The sequence below is a fragment of the Sycon ciliatum genome, chromosome 8 (genome assembly GCF_964019385.1).
Source record: "Sycon ciliatum chromosome 8, ocSycCili1.1, whole genome shotgun sequence".
In the NCBI taxonomy this organism is placed as follows: domain Eukaryota; kingdom Metazoa; phylum Porifera; class Calcarea; order Leucosolenida; family Sycettidae; genus Sycon; species Sycon ciliatum.
This window is the reverse complement of record NC_088650.1, coordinates 30,013,661-30,027,632: the sequence shown is the minus strand read 5'-3', so window position 1 is coordinate 30,027,632 and position 13,972 is coordinate 30,013,661. Positions and strand designations below refer to the sequence as shown.

The 13,972-nt window shown below is 46.9% G+C and overlaps 1 protein-coding gene across 1 annotated transcript in view; it reads right to left on the bottom strand.

Moving 5' to 3' along the window:
* Positions 1-4,341: 4,341 nt before the first annotated feature.
* Positions 4,342-13,972, bottom strand: part of LOC135822659 (inversin-like) — a 41,071-nt gene continuing 31,440 nt past the window's right edge. The window contains exons 21-33 of the mRNA XM_065335470.1: positions 13,961-13,972; positions 13,257-13,374; positions 11,924-12,012; positions 11,426-11,498; positions 10,722-10,834; positions 10,269-10,344; positions 9,758-9,870; positions 9,232-9,292; positions 8,773-8,903; positions 8,255-8,298; positions 7,058-7,147; positions 5,711-5,851; positions 4,342-5,132 (exon numbers count right to left, since the gene is read on the bottom strand). The exon at positions 13,961-13,972 is cut by the window's right edge and continues 95 nt beyond it. Of these exons, the coding sequence (XP_065191542.1) occupies positions 5,086-5,132; positions 5,711-5,851; positions 7,058-7,147; positions 8,255-8,298; positions 8,773-8,903; positions 9,232-9,292; positions 9,758-9,870; positions 10,269-10,344; positions 10,722-10,834; positions 11,426-11,498; positions 11,924-12,012; positions 13,257-13,374; positions 13,961-13,972 (1,108 nt within the window). The 3' untranslated portion in view covers positions 4,342-5,085. The remainder of the gene's footprint in view (positions 5,133-5,710; positions 5,852-7,057; positions 7,148-8,254; positions 8,299-8,772; positions 8,904-9,231; positions 9,293-9,757; positions 9,871-10,268; positions 10,345-10,721; positions 10,835-11,425; positions 11,499-11,923; positions 12,013-13,256; positions 13,375-13,960) is intronic.

The window sequence follows — 13,972 nt, the reverse complement described above, 5'->3', positions numbered from 1 at the left end:
TGTTGAGCTGGCAAGAAAGTGCGAGACCTTTCTCCATCCTGCCTCCATGCTGCTGGGTCAGGAATCTACACAAGCTGCGCCCTCCAGTATTGAAAGGTGCGTTGATTCCAGTCGTTTTCCTTGGGATATGTTTTTCCCGCTTCTGATGTCATGCTATGAGCATTCAACGTATCATAGTGTGTCTTGCGATCAGGAATGCTCGTTCCTTAGTGCTCAGCTACCACCGGAGATTTTGCTCGGCGTAGCTTCTCTCTCTTCTCACGATTGCTTGGTGTTCGGTTCTTTGCTGTGCAATAGCTCTTTCCACGATTTGGAGAAAGCCGTCCCTTCCTGTGACCCGTTGGTTGGTGGCAGGCTCATTCGCATGGTACCTGTCAGCCCTGACCAGAGTCAAGCCATCCGTGCACTAGATCTGTCCTACAATCGTATCGACGATGGCAGGGCACTGGCATGTGTTATTGCAGGCGTGTCAGCTAGTCTTGAGAGTCTTGATGTCCGAGTGAATCCCGTTGGTACAAAGGGCTTGGTGTGGGTATGTGCTGCACTCTGCCATTGTAAGAAAGTTCGTGACGTCAGTATGTTCTTTTTGAGTATTCATGGTGATGGTCATGCTGATTTTTCACCACTGTCAGCAGTCTGTGAGATGTTGGAGCACTGTTTGCAGCTGGAGAGATTGGATATGTTCAATTGCCCGTTGAAGGTTCCATGGCCGATCAGTTTCGACTCATCGGAGCAGTGGTAGCTTGTTCGCAGTTGTGCGAGTTTGATGTGATTGGTCTAAACCCAGTTGTGAAAGGTTTTCTTGATTTCATTTTGAAGCAGCGAGTAGCGGAGCGCGATGACCGCTACCGCAGCGATGATCACGACGACCACTACGTCGACAATGATGATGACAATGATGATGATGATGATGATGACGATTATCATTTTGCCTTTTGCGGTGGGCAATTACTTGCTTCCGTGGATGCCGTGGCTCGTATAACAAAAGACGTTTGAATTCATTTGTTGCTCAGTGCCGTCAGGCTCGTTAGTGCATTGCACTTGACCTGAGCAGAATATCACATGTCACTTCAATAATTATGTGGGATTAATATCTTACGTCATTTAATAGACAATATCTTTTTGGTACAATATCAGTAATCATCCAACATTTATCTGGCACAATAATATTCTTAATTTAACTCAATTCAATGGTTTCCCGACTATATTGACATATTCATTGATGATAATCTATTCAGTTTTCTCTGGATTGCCCGTAAAAGAGGCCCTTCTCTATGATGATGACGATGACGACGACTATGGAGGCAATGACGACGATGACGACTACGGCGACGATGACCACCACTTTCGATGGCTGGCTTGACGTCTTCTAATGCGGCAATGATGACAGTGACGACCACTGTGGCAGTGATGACAGCGGCGATGATCATGATCAGGACGTTGAATGTGCAGTTGTGCACCACTGTCGGCAGTCTGTGAGATGTTGGAGCACTGTTTGCGCCCGTTGAAGGGTTCCCCAGCCGATTCGTTGAAGCAGTGCAAACCTGTAATACAGTGTGGGGTTTCTCATACCCAGGAATTCAGAGTTGAATTGGAATCCATATTCAAGCAGCGAAGCGGATCACGAACATTTCTCCTGCTTGGTGGCATACAAGTGGAATTTTCTAGGACAACGATATGACATGGCCACAACGAAGTTATGCTTTTCTTCTTCTCCACCGTAGCAGATCCGTCTCAGCTCTCTGTACATATCCCGTATCGCATTTCCGTCTTGAATCGTACATGCAATATATAATTATTATAGTACCAATTTTCGTCTGATGATCGATTATGCTCGTGAAACTCGGAGTTGCGAAACCACACCGGCTCGTTCTTCTGTCTGTGTAATTATAGTTCTAGTTACGCTATTTTTCTTTTCGCATGGATCGGTGCATTTCTAAAGGTGCGCAAGCCCCACATTCTCGGATCCTTGCCGAGAATTTAATTGAGATATTGTGATTTGGCAGCGAAGAGACCACTTGATTTGAAGATGGTGTGTAGGGTTTTTCATCCCTGGCACTGAGAATGAAGACAGTCATATTTTTATTACTTCAAAGTAGGTTTAAAATTAAAACTTTCCTGCTTTGCATAAACTAGTCACTCACAGCTGCTTGACACTGCATCTCGTCTTCTTCACCCAGGAATGCATTGCATATACAGGCTGTACTGCTTGCTGAAATAAAATACATATGATTATGTCACAGTGATGATGCTACTGTAGTAGATTCATGGGTGCTTCACTCCAACACCCGCGCACGGATTATTATTAACTATTATTTTGTCTTCAATAGCAAATCTGTGGAACTCTGTGTTTGAGATCCTCACCTGCTGAAATTCAGCAAATCCAAGCAGGAGTTTCTTCCGATACCAAGATAGCGAATGTGCTGTGGTACGGTATGATGGCATTAGAAAACTGCATGCATGCAAACCTGGAATGGATATGGCACACACATCTATGTACACTTGTCCCGCTTTAATCCAGCACCAATATAAACCAGCATGGTTTCTAATAGCTTTAGTGACCTCTTCAAATGATGGCGGGTTATCGAGAGAGCACTGTCATGTAAGTCCACTATTGTGGAAACTTGCAGCATGAACCCTCTCCGGGCGAGCTATACCAAGTAAAGCTCTCTCAAACGAAACTCACGGTGAGTCAGGGCCGCGTGAGTGAAGTGAGTGATTCAAAACCCATACATGTACATCTACATCTACATGGCCAAAACCAGGCCTCTGTCTGAAGCCCTGGGTCCGAGTCGTCACGATTCGAGTGGATTGCAGTGGGTGATATAATGTCAGCTAATTAATTGATCTTTTTTATCTTTTTACGAAAAGGTTCAATGATGGCGGTTGGTACCGACGTGTAAAATGCTTTGCAATTAGCCTACTTGTACCTGTGCTCTTTAAAACCTATCTGTTTGGGGTATGATTGCCAGGCAGGACAGAATCATACATATAACAATTATTATGAGTATGATTCTGTCCTGCCTGAGCTGGGAACAGCTAAAAATTAATATAATACAAATATTATTTTGTAGCTCTTTCGAATTCTGTAGTTCTACCCTGAATTTATACAACATACATGTACATGTAGTCTTGGTGATCTACCAGCAGTCACGTGATCACTACACGGTTTACGATTGTATCGGGCTGGATTGTCGCTGTTGTCGCTGATCAAACTGCTGTCGCAGAGCAGATAGGCTCCTCACCATGCAGCCGTTCCCGCAGTGTTGTCTCGCCCTCTCACCTAAATTGCTAAGGCTAAAAACTAACTCCAACGCACTGAAGCCCAAGCCAGGGTGCCATAAAAACCCGGGTTTCACGGCAAACCTTTTTAAACTGCTGCAGACGTAGACATGTAGGCTTTTCTACTACTACAGGTCATCCAACGTACATACTGGTACATGTATTGTATCCCACGCCACAGGAAGTCATGGAAGGGGTTTCAACTACTTTTCACCACACGCCCCAGGGTCCGGAGGGAGTTGAGAAGGCCTTCCACGACTCCCTCGTTTTCATCGCTTCCTGTTAGATCTACAGTGCACACGGCGTATATTTACCACAGGAGTAGGGAATCATGTTTCTTGCCATGGTTTGCCAGTTTCTGAAATCTGTAGAGTCACAAAAATGGGCTTTTCAACAAAAAAACGACCCCCCCCCCCCAAAAACTGCGTCAGAGTCAGGTTAAAAAAATTCACGGTTCGCGTCAGACTCGGTTTCTCTATTATAGAGGCCGAGTTTTCCGCATCCGTAGGAACGCCACCACCCTTCAAGGATCAAGGCGCAGATGCAGCTCCTAAAGCGGTGGGAGGTGAGTAGATCAGCTCCCCAGCATGTGGTCAAAGACCGAAAATCCCATTCACTGCATCCATGTTTTCCTCGTGCCAGCCCGGGCCACGAGTTCCCAATTAACTGTGGGTCACAGCACGGCTGGAAAAAAGAGTCAGGTTGCAGAGCTGAAAATCCGCATCGGTCCAGAGTTCATCTTCCGCTGTAATCGTAGCCACAAACGACACAATGTATATTGCTATGCAGGGAATAATTTACTTTCATCCGTTTGCATAGCAATTTTGCTACACGAAATCAAACTTGAATAGCAATTCGAAAATGTTGCATAGCAATTTTCTTCAACACTTGACAACATTGTCATTCTGGAGAGCTGATCAGAGTGCAAGCTCAGACCACAAGTACGCTGTAACACCTTAGTTGCAAACCTAGCCTGGTGCCGGGATGAATAGCTCAGCACTTTCGAAGATTCATGCATCTTCATCCCAACAGACACACCCGACATGTACACTGTGCATGTAGTGGAAAATCAACATGCATCGCAGTGTTCTGCGACACATATCTGAAGTTGCTTCGCACCTCAGAAGAATTGCGTAGCAAACTGCGATGTGATACCGGTTAAATTATTCCCTGCTATGCCAAGCTGGCCGGGGTAACTGTATGCACATGCGGAGTGTTGATGACCACAAGTCAATACATGATTGCACATGTGCATGCCGTGAGGGGAAACTCATCCTGCAAGATCACAACCATTGGGAAAGTTCCCAAAATGGCTGAGATTTACTATCTTATAGATTGCTGCACTGAGCCAGCTTGATGACGAGGACATCATGACCCAAGCCATGGCTGTAACACGGCGGACTTGCGGTGTTGCGCTGGAGAGGCGGCTACGGTGAATTCCTCTCCTCTCAACTATGATACAGGGCACTTATAAATGGCAGAACTGAGCAACTTGATCTGCCCAGAAATAGCCTGCAAAAGCATTACTTTAGCGTTACAGTCATGTGTGTGCAGCCTTACAGAAACGGGGAAAGCATCTAAATTATTTTCAAAAGTATCGGCAGAAAGCTAGCACGGCCAGCCTCAAGGTTTTGTGTGATGCTCAAGGCAGTTGAAATGAATGTTGCGTGTGGTCATCAAAAAGCCAGTGCGCCCGTGGATAGCAGGCAAGCTATACGACCAGTCGGCCATCCACAAGTGATGATGGCACATCTGTGATTATCTGCTTGGATTGTGTATGCACATACATTATGCTGGTCGGGTCTAGTTGAAATCCAGCACTTGGAATTGTTGCGTCATCGACGCTGCCCCTGGCGAGTGGAGGAAAACAAGAGATGGTACAGAGAAGTCACTTGTAAAGTTGTAATACCTTCCCGGGGACTTCGACACGTCTTCACAGCGGACGTGTTTGACTGGAAAGGTCACGATTTTGAGCATCTTAATTCTTTTTAAAATATCCATACATCCCGGCATGTAGCCTGAATCCGTTAGAACTTGCTTTAGCACTGCTGTCGGTGTCATTGCTTCTGGGGGTGATTGAGCCTATGTGCAACACTATAGTATAAATGTACTATACGCTATCACACGTAGTCTGTAGCAAGGGATAAGGTGCTCACATGCATAGACTCATCACACTCACACTAGCAATTACTCCTACACCCCAAACACCTCCCCCCCCCCCCCCCACACACACACCCATTCATCCACACCCAGACATGCACACCCACATGCCCACATACATACATACATCCACACCCATATGCCCACACACATACATACATACATACATACATACATACATACACAGCACACTCACACATGCACACACTGACTTTGAATTCTAAGCAACATGTTCAAACTAAACAGGCTACACCCACATCTCCGTTACCTGCAATTTGCCATGGATACGCAAAGGCCTGGTATGAGGACCTCGACGTTGCTCCCAGTTGCCTCGTTCCGGGCCTCGGTGTGACACCTAGCTGCCGTCCAACGGGATTGTAGTGATCCAACGCAAAGTTGTAGGACGTAGCTGCAAACACGCACAAACGCACACACACACACACACACACATACACACACACACACACACACACACACCAACCAACGCCATGGAAAGGAAGTGTTTGAAGTCAACGCACACGGAGAGAGAGAGAGAGAGAGATAGAGAGAGAGAGAGAGAGAGAGAGAGAGAGAAAGAGAGACAGACAGACAGAGAGACAGAGAGAGACAGACAAGGAGAGAGAGAGAGAAAAAAGCATAGCACCATAAAGAAGCCAGTGAAAGGAAAAGACAAGTGAAAAGGAAAGACCGAGAGAAATCGAAGGAAGAGAAAGTGCCAAAAAAACTGATGGAGCTCCTTACCCACCTATCTGTACAGTGTGAAAGCTACCACATGGTTTTTCAGGTTCTACTAGCGGCTTATACATGACATGTATACAACACAGACATGTGAGCAATCCCTGGTTTCAGACCATCACTAGCTAAGCCGGTGGCAAATACCGTAAAACCGGAAAGTTTTGGTGGAGATTTATTTTGGTGACTTGGGTAAGGGTAAATTATATCTCCATAAGATGCAACCAGGTCATGCAACCAGGTCATGCAACCAGGTCATGCAACCAGGTCATGCAACCAGGTCATGCAACCAGGTCATGCTACCAGGTCATGCAACCAGGTCATGCAACCAGGTCATGCAACCAGGTCATGCAACCAGGTCATGCAACCAGGTCATGCAACCAGGTCATGCTACCAGGTCATGCAACCAGGTCATGCAACCAGGTCATGCAACCAGGTCATGCAACCAGGTCATGCAACCAGGTCATGCAGCCAGGTCATGCAACCAGGTCATGCAACCAGGTCATGCTACCAACACTGTAGTACTGTACTAGTACTTATAGGAGAGTACGCCATACTGACCGACACGGAAAATAGAATGCTGTGGACAACCTGGTTTCGGGATATACTGGATATTGCACGGCCGAAAACGTCTACTTTTCCAGGAGAGCAAGCAGGTGCAATAAGCATCGCCAGGCATGAACGTAGATCCACATCGTACCGATCAACATTGGAATTACGGCTCAACTCGGAGCAGCTGCAAACAGATTACCGTCTAACCATACTGTATGTTGCTGCCTTTTCCGTACAGTAAACGCATTGGGGTACTGAAGTCAGACCCAAGACATGATACCCTATCATACGATTACATTCGAACGTGCCCGTCGATGCATGTAACTCTTACCTGCAGCGGATGCCGTGTTCAGCAGGTGAGGTGGTCGCGCCATGGGTTTCGGCCTCGGCGGCTTGTACTGCGTAATGACTGGCTCATGACCTGCAGGGAATGAGGAGTGACAACCGTCAGTAGGGGCAGAAACAATGATCTGGTTTCAGAGTATCAGGGACTGAGACTTAAGACCCCTGTGCATTGAGGTGTTTAATCAGACAGAATAGCCAATGACCTAGTTTTCCTGCATGGCATGGGCATTGCTACCAATGCATGTTTCAGGCGGGAAGTAAAATGACATGGGCAGATGAGACAAAACTTTGGCTGGGTCCCCAAGCAAAACTTTATCACCAAAAACAAACTGCGGGTGGGATTCGCTACGGGGCTAGCCACCTGTTCCAGGGATTTCCTGATGTTACGTCACAGCTGTGACACTGCGGAATTATTTGAGGATGTAACACCTGGTCAGAGACGGCAAGGCCAGGTCCTGCACCAACATAGGCAATAGCTACCTATCATGAGTCGAGTCTGGGGTGGGTTGGATGGGTTGAATGGGTAGTGAATGGGTTGGATGGGCTCACTTGGTAATTGCTCTGGTTGTGATTTCATCTATCATTGGCTCACTGACTAAAGACTGTGTACCAATTTCAAATACAGTCAACTTCGCTAATAACGACTGCGGATATAACGACCATTCGCAAATAACAACAAAATGTCCATACCCAGAGCAAAGTCCCATCTAACTGTAATACATATAATGAGACTTGGGTTATAAGGACACTTCGCGAATAGGGACACTTTTCTGATGGCCCGCCAAGTGTCGTTATACGCAAAGTTGACTGTAGGGCGGAGGCGCACGCACACTGATCCTTAGAATCTAGTGTTCTTTCCAAACTGTGTGCTATTTATTAACCATCCTGGAAGCACCTCGGGATCAGCATCTCGGTGACATGCGTATTCCAGGTTGACGCTTGTGTAGTAGTATGGTGAGGTCCTACCGCGCTTCGAGTCAAACACTACTTCCCTGGAAATTTCAAGCACTTATCAAGGCTCTAAACTACGACACAGACACACACAGACACACACAGACAGACACACAGACACACAGACACACAGACACACACACACACAAACACACATGAACACACACACACACACAAGTTGGCGGAATGGGCAAAGCGCTGGTAACCGTAGTAACATAATGACATGACTTACTGTAAATCTGCTCAATGAGCAACCGCTGTTTGGCTGCCATCACGCTGGTATGGGAATACATGCAGATGGACATACGCATACATGCCCACATGGCCGTGTACACACACACATACACACACACACACACGTGTGCACACACCACATTCACATTGAAATAATGCAGGCGTTAGTGACAAGCTCAGTGAAGTTATCAGTAGGCTGGTATTGTGTGAGAGGTAAGTTGATTTCGTATACACACATACGTCATGTAGATCCCATAAGCCTAAGAAGTGTCAGGCTAGAAATCACATACTCGCAGCGCTTAGTTCATTTCGCAATAACAAACTCAAACTCAAAACAGACAGCAACAAAATTGGGAAGCAAAACATGTGAATGTTCGAGTTGATTCATTGTTCACAACGACCAATGGCTGAATTATTAAGCAGTGGCTGCATTTTTTTATGCAGCAAAAAAGCTTTTTAAAACATTTTAAGCAGTGGCTACATTAACCTGTGGCTGCATGAAGCAGCGTCCCTCACCTGGGAGTCCACTCGTACAGTATGCGCTGTCTCTTACGCTTCACGCGCGTCAGCTTGCGACGCAGATATCGCCTCCACGCCAGTTGTATAGTCAAGGCTGCGACCTGCTGACGCCACTCACGATTGCCAAGCTGCAGCGAAAAATCATGGCATTTGCAGGGTCAACCTTGATCAGGCTCCAAGTTGAATGTCCCTGCTTCGAGTCCTGGTGGTGACAGTCAATTTTTTCTTCAGATCTTTCCCGTTTGCATCTTTCCCTCAAACCAATGAACAAGTTGACATTGCGGATATTTTTTGTTGAAACGGAGCCAGGACTTCCGACTAACTGTGTGAATTTGCAGTGTGGCTGAGTGGTGGCCAGTGTTGCCATCTACCGATCTTGCTACATTGGAGCTGTGTGAAGCGTCGTTCCAAATTTTGAAGGAGCAAGCGTGTTTGTTGCTAGACATAAAACCCTACCTGTGCCGCCTTCTTGCGTGATTTTCTCGCACGTTCTTTGGCCAGCTTGCGTCTCAAGTACCTGGAGTGGAAAGAACAGAGAGGAATATTCAAGCATAGCCTATGAAGCATGGTGCTGTGGTGAATTCTGTTGTCAAGAGCTGCGCTTATAAGTTGCAGTAAAAAAGGAGAAAGGCCGCTGACTGTTCTTGGATGACTCCTGGATTATGTGCAAGATAATGATCACCTGCAAGGAAGTTGCCTAGTCAAGGGCCCCTGGATTTCATGACCTACAGTTTGTAGTAGGCATCCACATGCTTCACGCAAGCCCCCCCCCCCCCTTCCACACACACACACACACATGCATGTTTGTGCCCCCCCCCCACACACACATGTGCATCAGCGGCTTGCCCCCCCCCCTCCCTCCCACGCACATGCATGTGCGTGCCTGCTCCCCCCCCCCCCCACACCCCTTCCTCCCCCCCCCCCATACACACATGGCTTTGCATGCTATCTCCCCAAAATACATTCAATCCATGGCACTCACTTTCTCCAGGCCAGCTGTATGATCATGGCAGCTCTGTTCTTGCGACGGATCTCCGCCAGACGTGCGTACTCACGCTGGATAACATCACGTCGTTGCTGCACATCGTCATGTACCTGCAGTACACACCGTACCATGAGACAAGATCTATCGTTGTTTTACGATCAACAAAAGAAACGGAACTCATTTTGTCCAAGTGGCCGAGTTCTCGTTTATTAAAAAATTAGGAATAATAATGTGTTTGAGCAATTTCATGACACGCGTGAGACTCGATCAGGCTGGGATTTCCGCATCTGCTTCCAAGCATGACTTGAGCCTGGCACCCTCTGTCTAGGAATCATGGTCATAGACCATACCACTATACCTGCCCGATCATCATAGGTGAGGTTCAATCCTGAAACAAATCCAGAATATACATGCACATGTACCGTAAGTGACGCCGACGTTATTCTCTTCACGATACCATCAATGCAACCCAGGAGTGCTGTCAAATTGTTTGTTGAAAAATTCTTACCATAGCCACATCTGATGAGGTCAGCTGGCCATGCTGTGATATGGGGGGAAGACGCACTCCTTTACCTTTGTCTTTGCTGCAATGCACACACACAAACACACGCACACACGCGTGCATGCGCACACACACACCCACACACATGCACCCACCCACCCAAACAAACACACACACACACACATACATAACGCGGAACATAATAATTATTATGATCAATCGACGAAGGCAATATCGAATTGTGTCCCACCCGGGGCATCTAGGAACAGATGCGTTCCTCTGCTGGATTGGAAGAGCAGGCCTGAGACTACCAATGCGCGTACATATTTGTAAACAAAGAAGAGTTCTCCATTCGCTGAGCATTGCCGCTGCAAGAGCACAGCAGCCGTGGCACTACCAAACTTCAGCATGTGGATTTGCTCCGGGTTCCTATTTCACCTCCCTACTACAAGTACTGACCTTGCTTTGACCATCCTGTTGCCGGCTGCAATGTCGATAGGCGGCAGTGATGACTGACCACCGTCCACCTCCCGCTCCAACCTAGCAATGCGGTCCTTGCCATGGGCAATAAGCTGAAGCAAAAGAGTGTGAGCAAGCCCAGGTGCATGAGTAAGAGGAGCCGCAGGAGGATGCCCGTGGCAATGATGGCGTACAGGACAAGCAGAAGACAAGTGGATGATCAAGTGTGATGCATTTGTGTAACTGCCAATAATCCATCAGTTATGATACATATTCACCTGCCGTCACCTCCAAAGAGCACATTTGCTTTGCTTGTGAGGGGAGTTAGTTCTCTTTAGTTTCCCAACACTAATGATGCTAATAAAACCAAGATATTGGCGAGTCAGGACGTGTAGCAGTTAGCGCAATACTGACACGTGGTCCTGGCATTCAACGACCTTCGTAATGATACAGCTACAGCACATCTTGAATGCATGAGCCAACAGCCTCCAGCCCCCTCGGACGGTATTTCATAGCTTAGTAGCTCCCAAGCTGGTATTCTCTACATGTATTTAAAGGTTAGTGCATTGCACAGAGGGCCTAGTGGCTTGTTAGCACCCAACGGGTTAGCCCGAGGGCCGTATAATCGTCTGCCCAAAATTTCCACGCCTTTACCAACATTTGGTGAAGGTTTGAAAATGTTACCACCTGGTAGCTTCAGTTACCTGTTCCAACTCCTGCCGTTGTCTCTTCTGTGCTGTCTCCGTGAGCAGAAGGTTGGCACTCTCCTGCTGTAATCTGGACAACGGAAAACAGAAAGGAGTGGGCGAACTGTGCATGAAGCCGCATCTAGCATTCAGAGTCTTAGCCGCAGGGGCAAGTTTTGAGGTTTTTATGGGTTACAATTTTTGAAGTAGGCCCCCATACGGTAACCATGATAGGGTTGCCCTTCACTACAGACACACACACTGGGCTATAGGAGCATAGTAAAACCTGGTTTAAGTGACCACCCACGGTGCAAGCAAAAGCGGTCGTAAAAGCTAGGTGGTCTTTAGAACCAGGTCCCACAGTGTCTGCGTAGCACTGTCCGTGCATGGAAGGACGGTCGTTAAGAGCAGGTGGTCGCTAAACCCAGAGGTCGCTAAACCCAGAGCAGAGGTCGCTTACACCAGGTTTTACTGTATACGCAAGTAACAGACAATGGCTGGCTGACAGCTGCTCACCGTCTTTCCTCTTCTTCACGTCGCATGATCTCCGTTTGGCTCTTCATCGAACGGAAACGCTTGCGTGCCGTTCGGCCACGGAACGCCGACTACAGGGCCGTGAAAATCAGCAGCAAGCAAACAAAACAGAAAAATGTGAGGAAACAAGCTGACTTGTACTTGTACAGTCAAACCTCGTTAGGACGAACACTGATAAGGCGAACTTTCCATTAGTACGAACTAAGGCCAATCCTATGGTTGGCCAGGCATCAATTCAAGTCAAAATTATTCGTTTACGACGAACTTCTGTACAGCGAACTTTCGCGAAGACGAACTATTTTCAAGTGTGATTTGAACAAAGTCAGTGTGGTCATGTACATGTAGTACGAACTTTCGGTCCACGAGCGTGCGCGCGTGCGTGCGCTGGCTGTCTTTTTTCTTCTTGTTTTCAATACATGTACTCGAGGTACGTACAGTGCAAATTGTTTTCAAGCGTATTTTGAACAAAATAATCAGTGCGTTGTACGAACTTTCGACACAGTCGTGATTCATTGCACTTTGTCATTGTACTTACCTGTTTCTGGCTTATGCTAAGAATAACATGCTTCCCATGTACCACAGCATGCACCTTCACGTAAATACAATCCATCTGATATGCATATCGATTTTTTGTCAGATCTGGATAAGAAGAACTCCCGATAAGACAAACAAATGTGTTCAGTCCCTTGAAGTTCGTCCTAACGAGGTTTGCCTGTATGTCCTACACTTTGGCGCTGGTGTGCTGTGGATACACACATGATAGAAGTCCTGGGAAATTAGTGCCACACAATAAATTCCAACTTGTGTTAAGGGACCGTCCGGGGTTTCCGATTGTTTTTACAAAACGAAAATCTTTAGTATTTTTCAGCTCCCACCCACCACCCACCTTTTCTGCAGGTAAAACGAATTCCAATAAAATATTGATGTCAATTTTCGACAACCAAAAGTAACTAGGCATTCTCCATCTGCATTCAATAATTATTTTCAAAACGAAACTCCATCAAACCCACCCACCCCCAAACGAAATCTTTTCGTTTTGAAAATATTTTTGGTAACCTTGGACGGCCCCTTAGGAGGCTTTCAGATGACTGGTCTCTCAAAGCAGGTGGTCTTTCGAGATAGGTGGATTTTTAAGACAGGTGGTCTTTTAAGACACGTGGTCTGTTACTGCAGTGTTTCGCCATTGCTTTTTCTGAGTTTTCTCCTACACAACAGCCCTGGTTGCATCCAGAGTGAATGTTAACTTCAGAGTGATGTGAACTCTACTACTCAGACAGCCTGGAAGACATGATGTGTGGCATGTCGCTGTCCGTACCTGGATAGCGGTAGCGGCCATATCCTGTATTCCCGTGATGGAGAGTGCGCCCTGCTCCATCAGGAACTGTGCTGCCTCCTGGTGATCGCCGATGATGGCATAGTCCAATGGAGTTAGTCTACAAACACAGAAGGCAACCACAGCAGAACAACCAGGTCTATGAAGCGTAAAGAAGGTGGACGTCATTCAAGGTATGGACCTGGAAATACGGCATGATATGTCTGTCACTATGATAGCTGGCGAACAGTAGTTTTGCACGGCTGGATAAACATTAGGCTGCCGTTCTAATTAAAAAAAGAGGATCTTTCCCCTGGTGTCCTTCATCAAAGAGTAAAAAAATCACGATTGAGCAGGCTTTTAAACTCTGGCAAGGCCCTGGGCAGGAGCGCCACTTATTTTTTTTGTCTCAGTCCTAGACCACGTAACAGATCACGTTCCAACTGGCATGTAGTGTCCTACAGCAGAGCATGCTGTGTGTTTTTTACATTCCACCTCAAGCCCGACGAAACCGGTCCGGTTGGTCAGGTTATTACCGGACCAGCTTTTCGGCCACCAACACTTGTTTCCTACGGTGGAGGGCACGTGTACCCTCCATATCACACACACCGTATGAAAGGCCATGATACTACCGGATCAATCGAAAACTGCTTCTAGCGGTCCTGCACCTCTAAACTTAGGAGATATTTTCGAAGTGTGCGCCTCACCTGTCGCCGTCA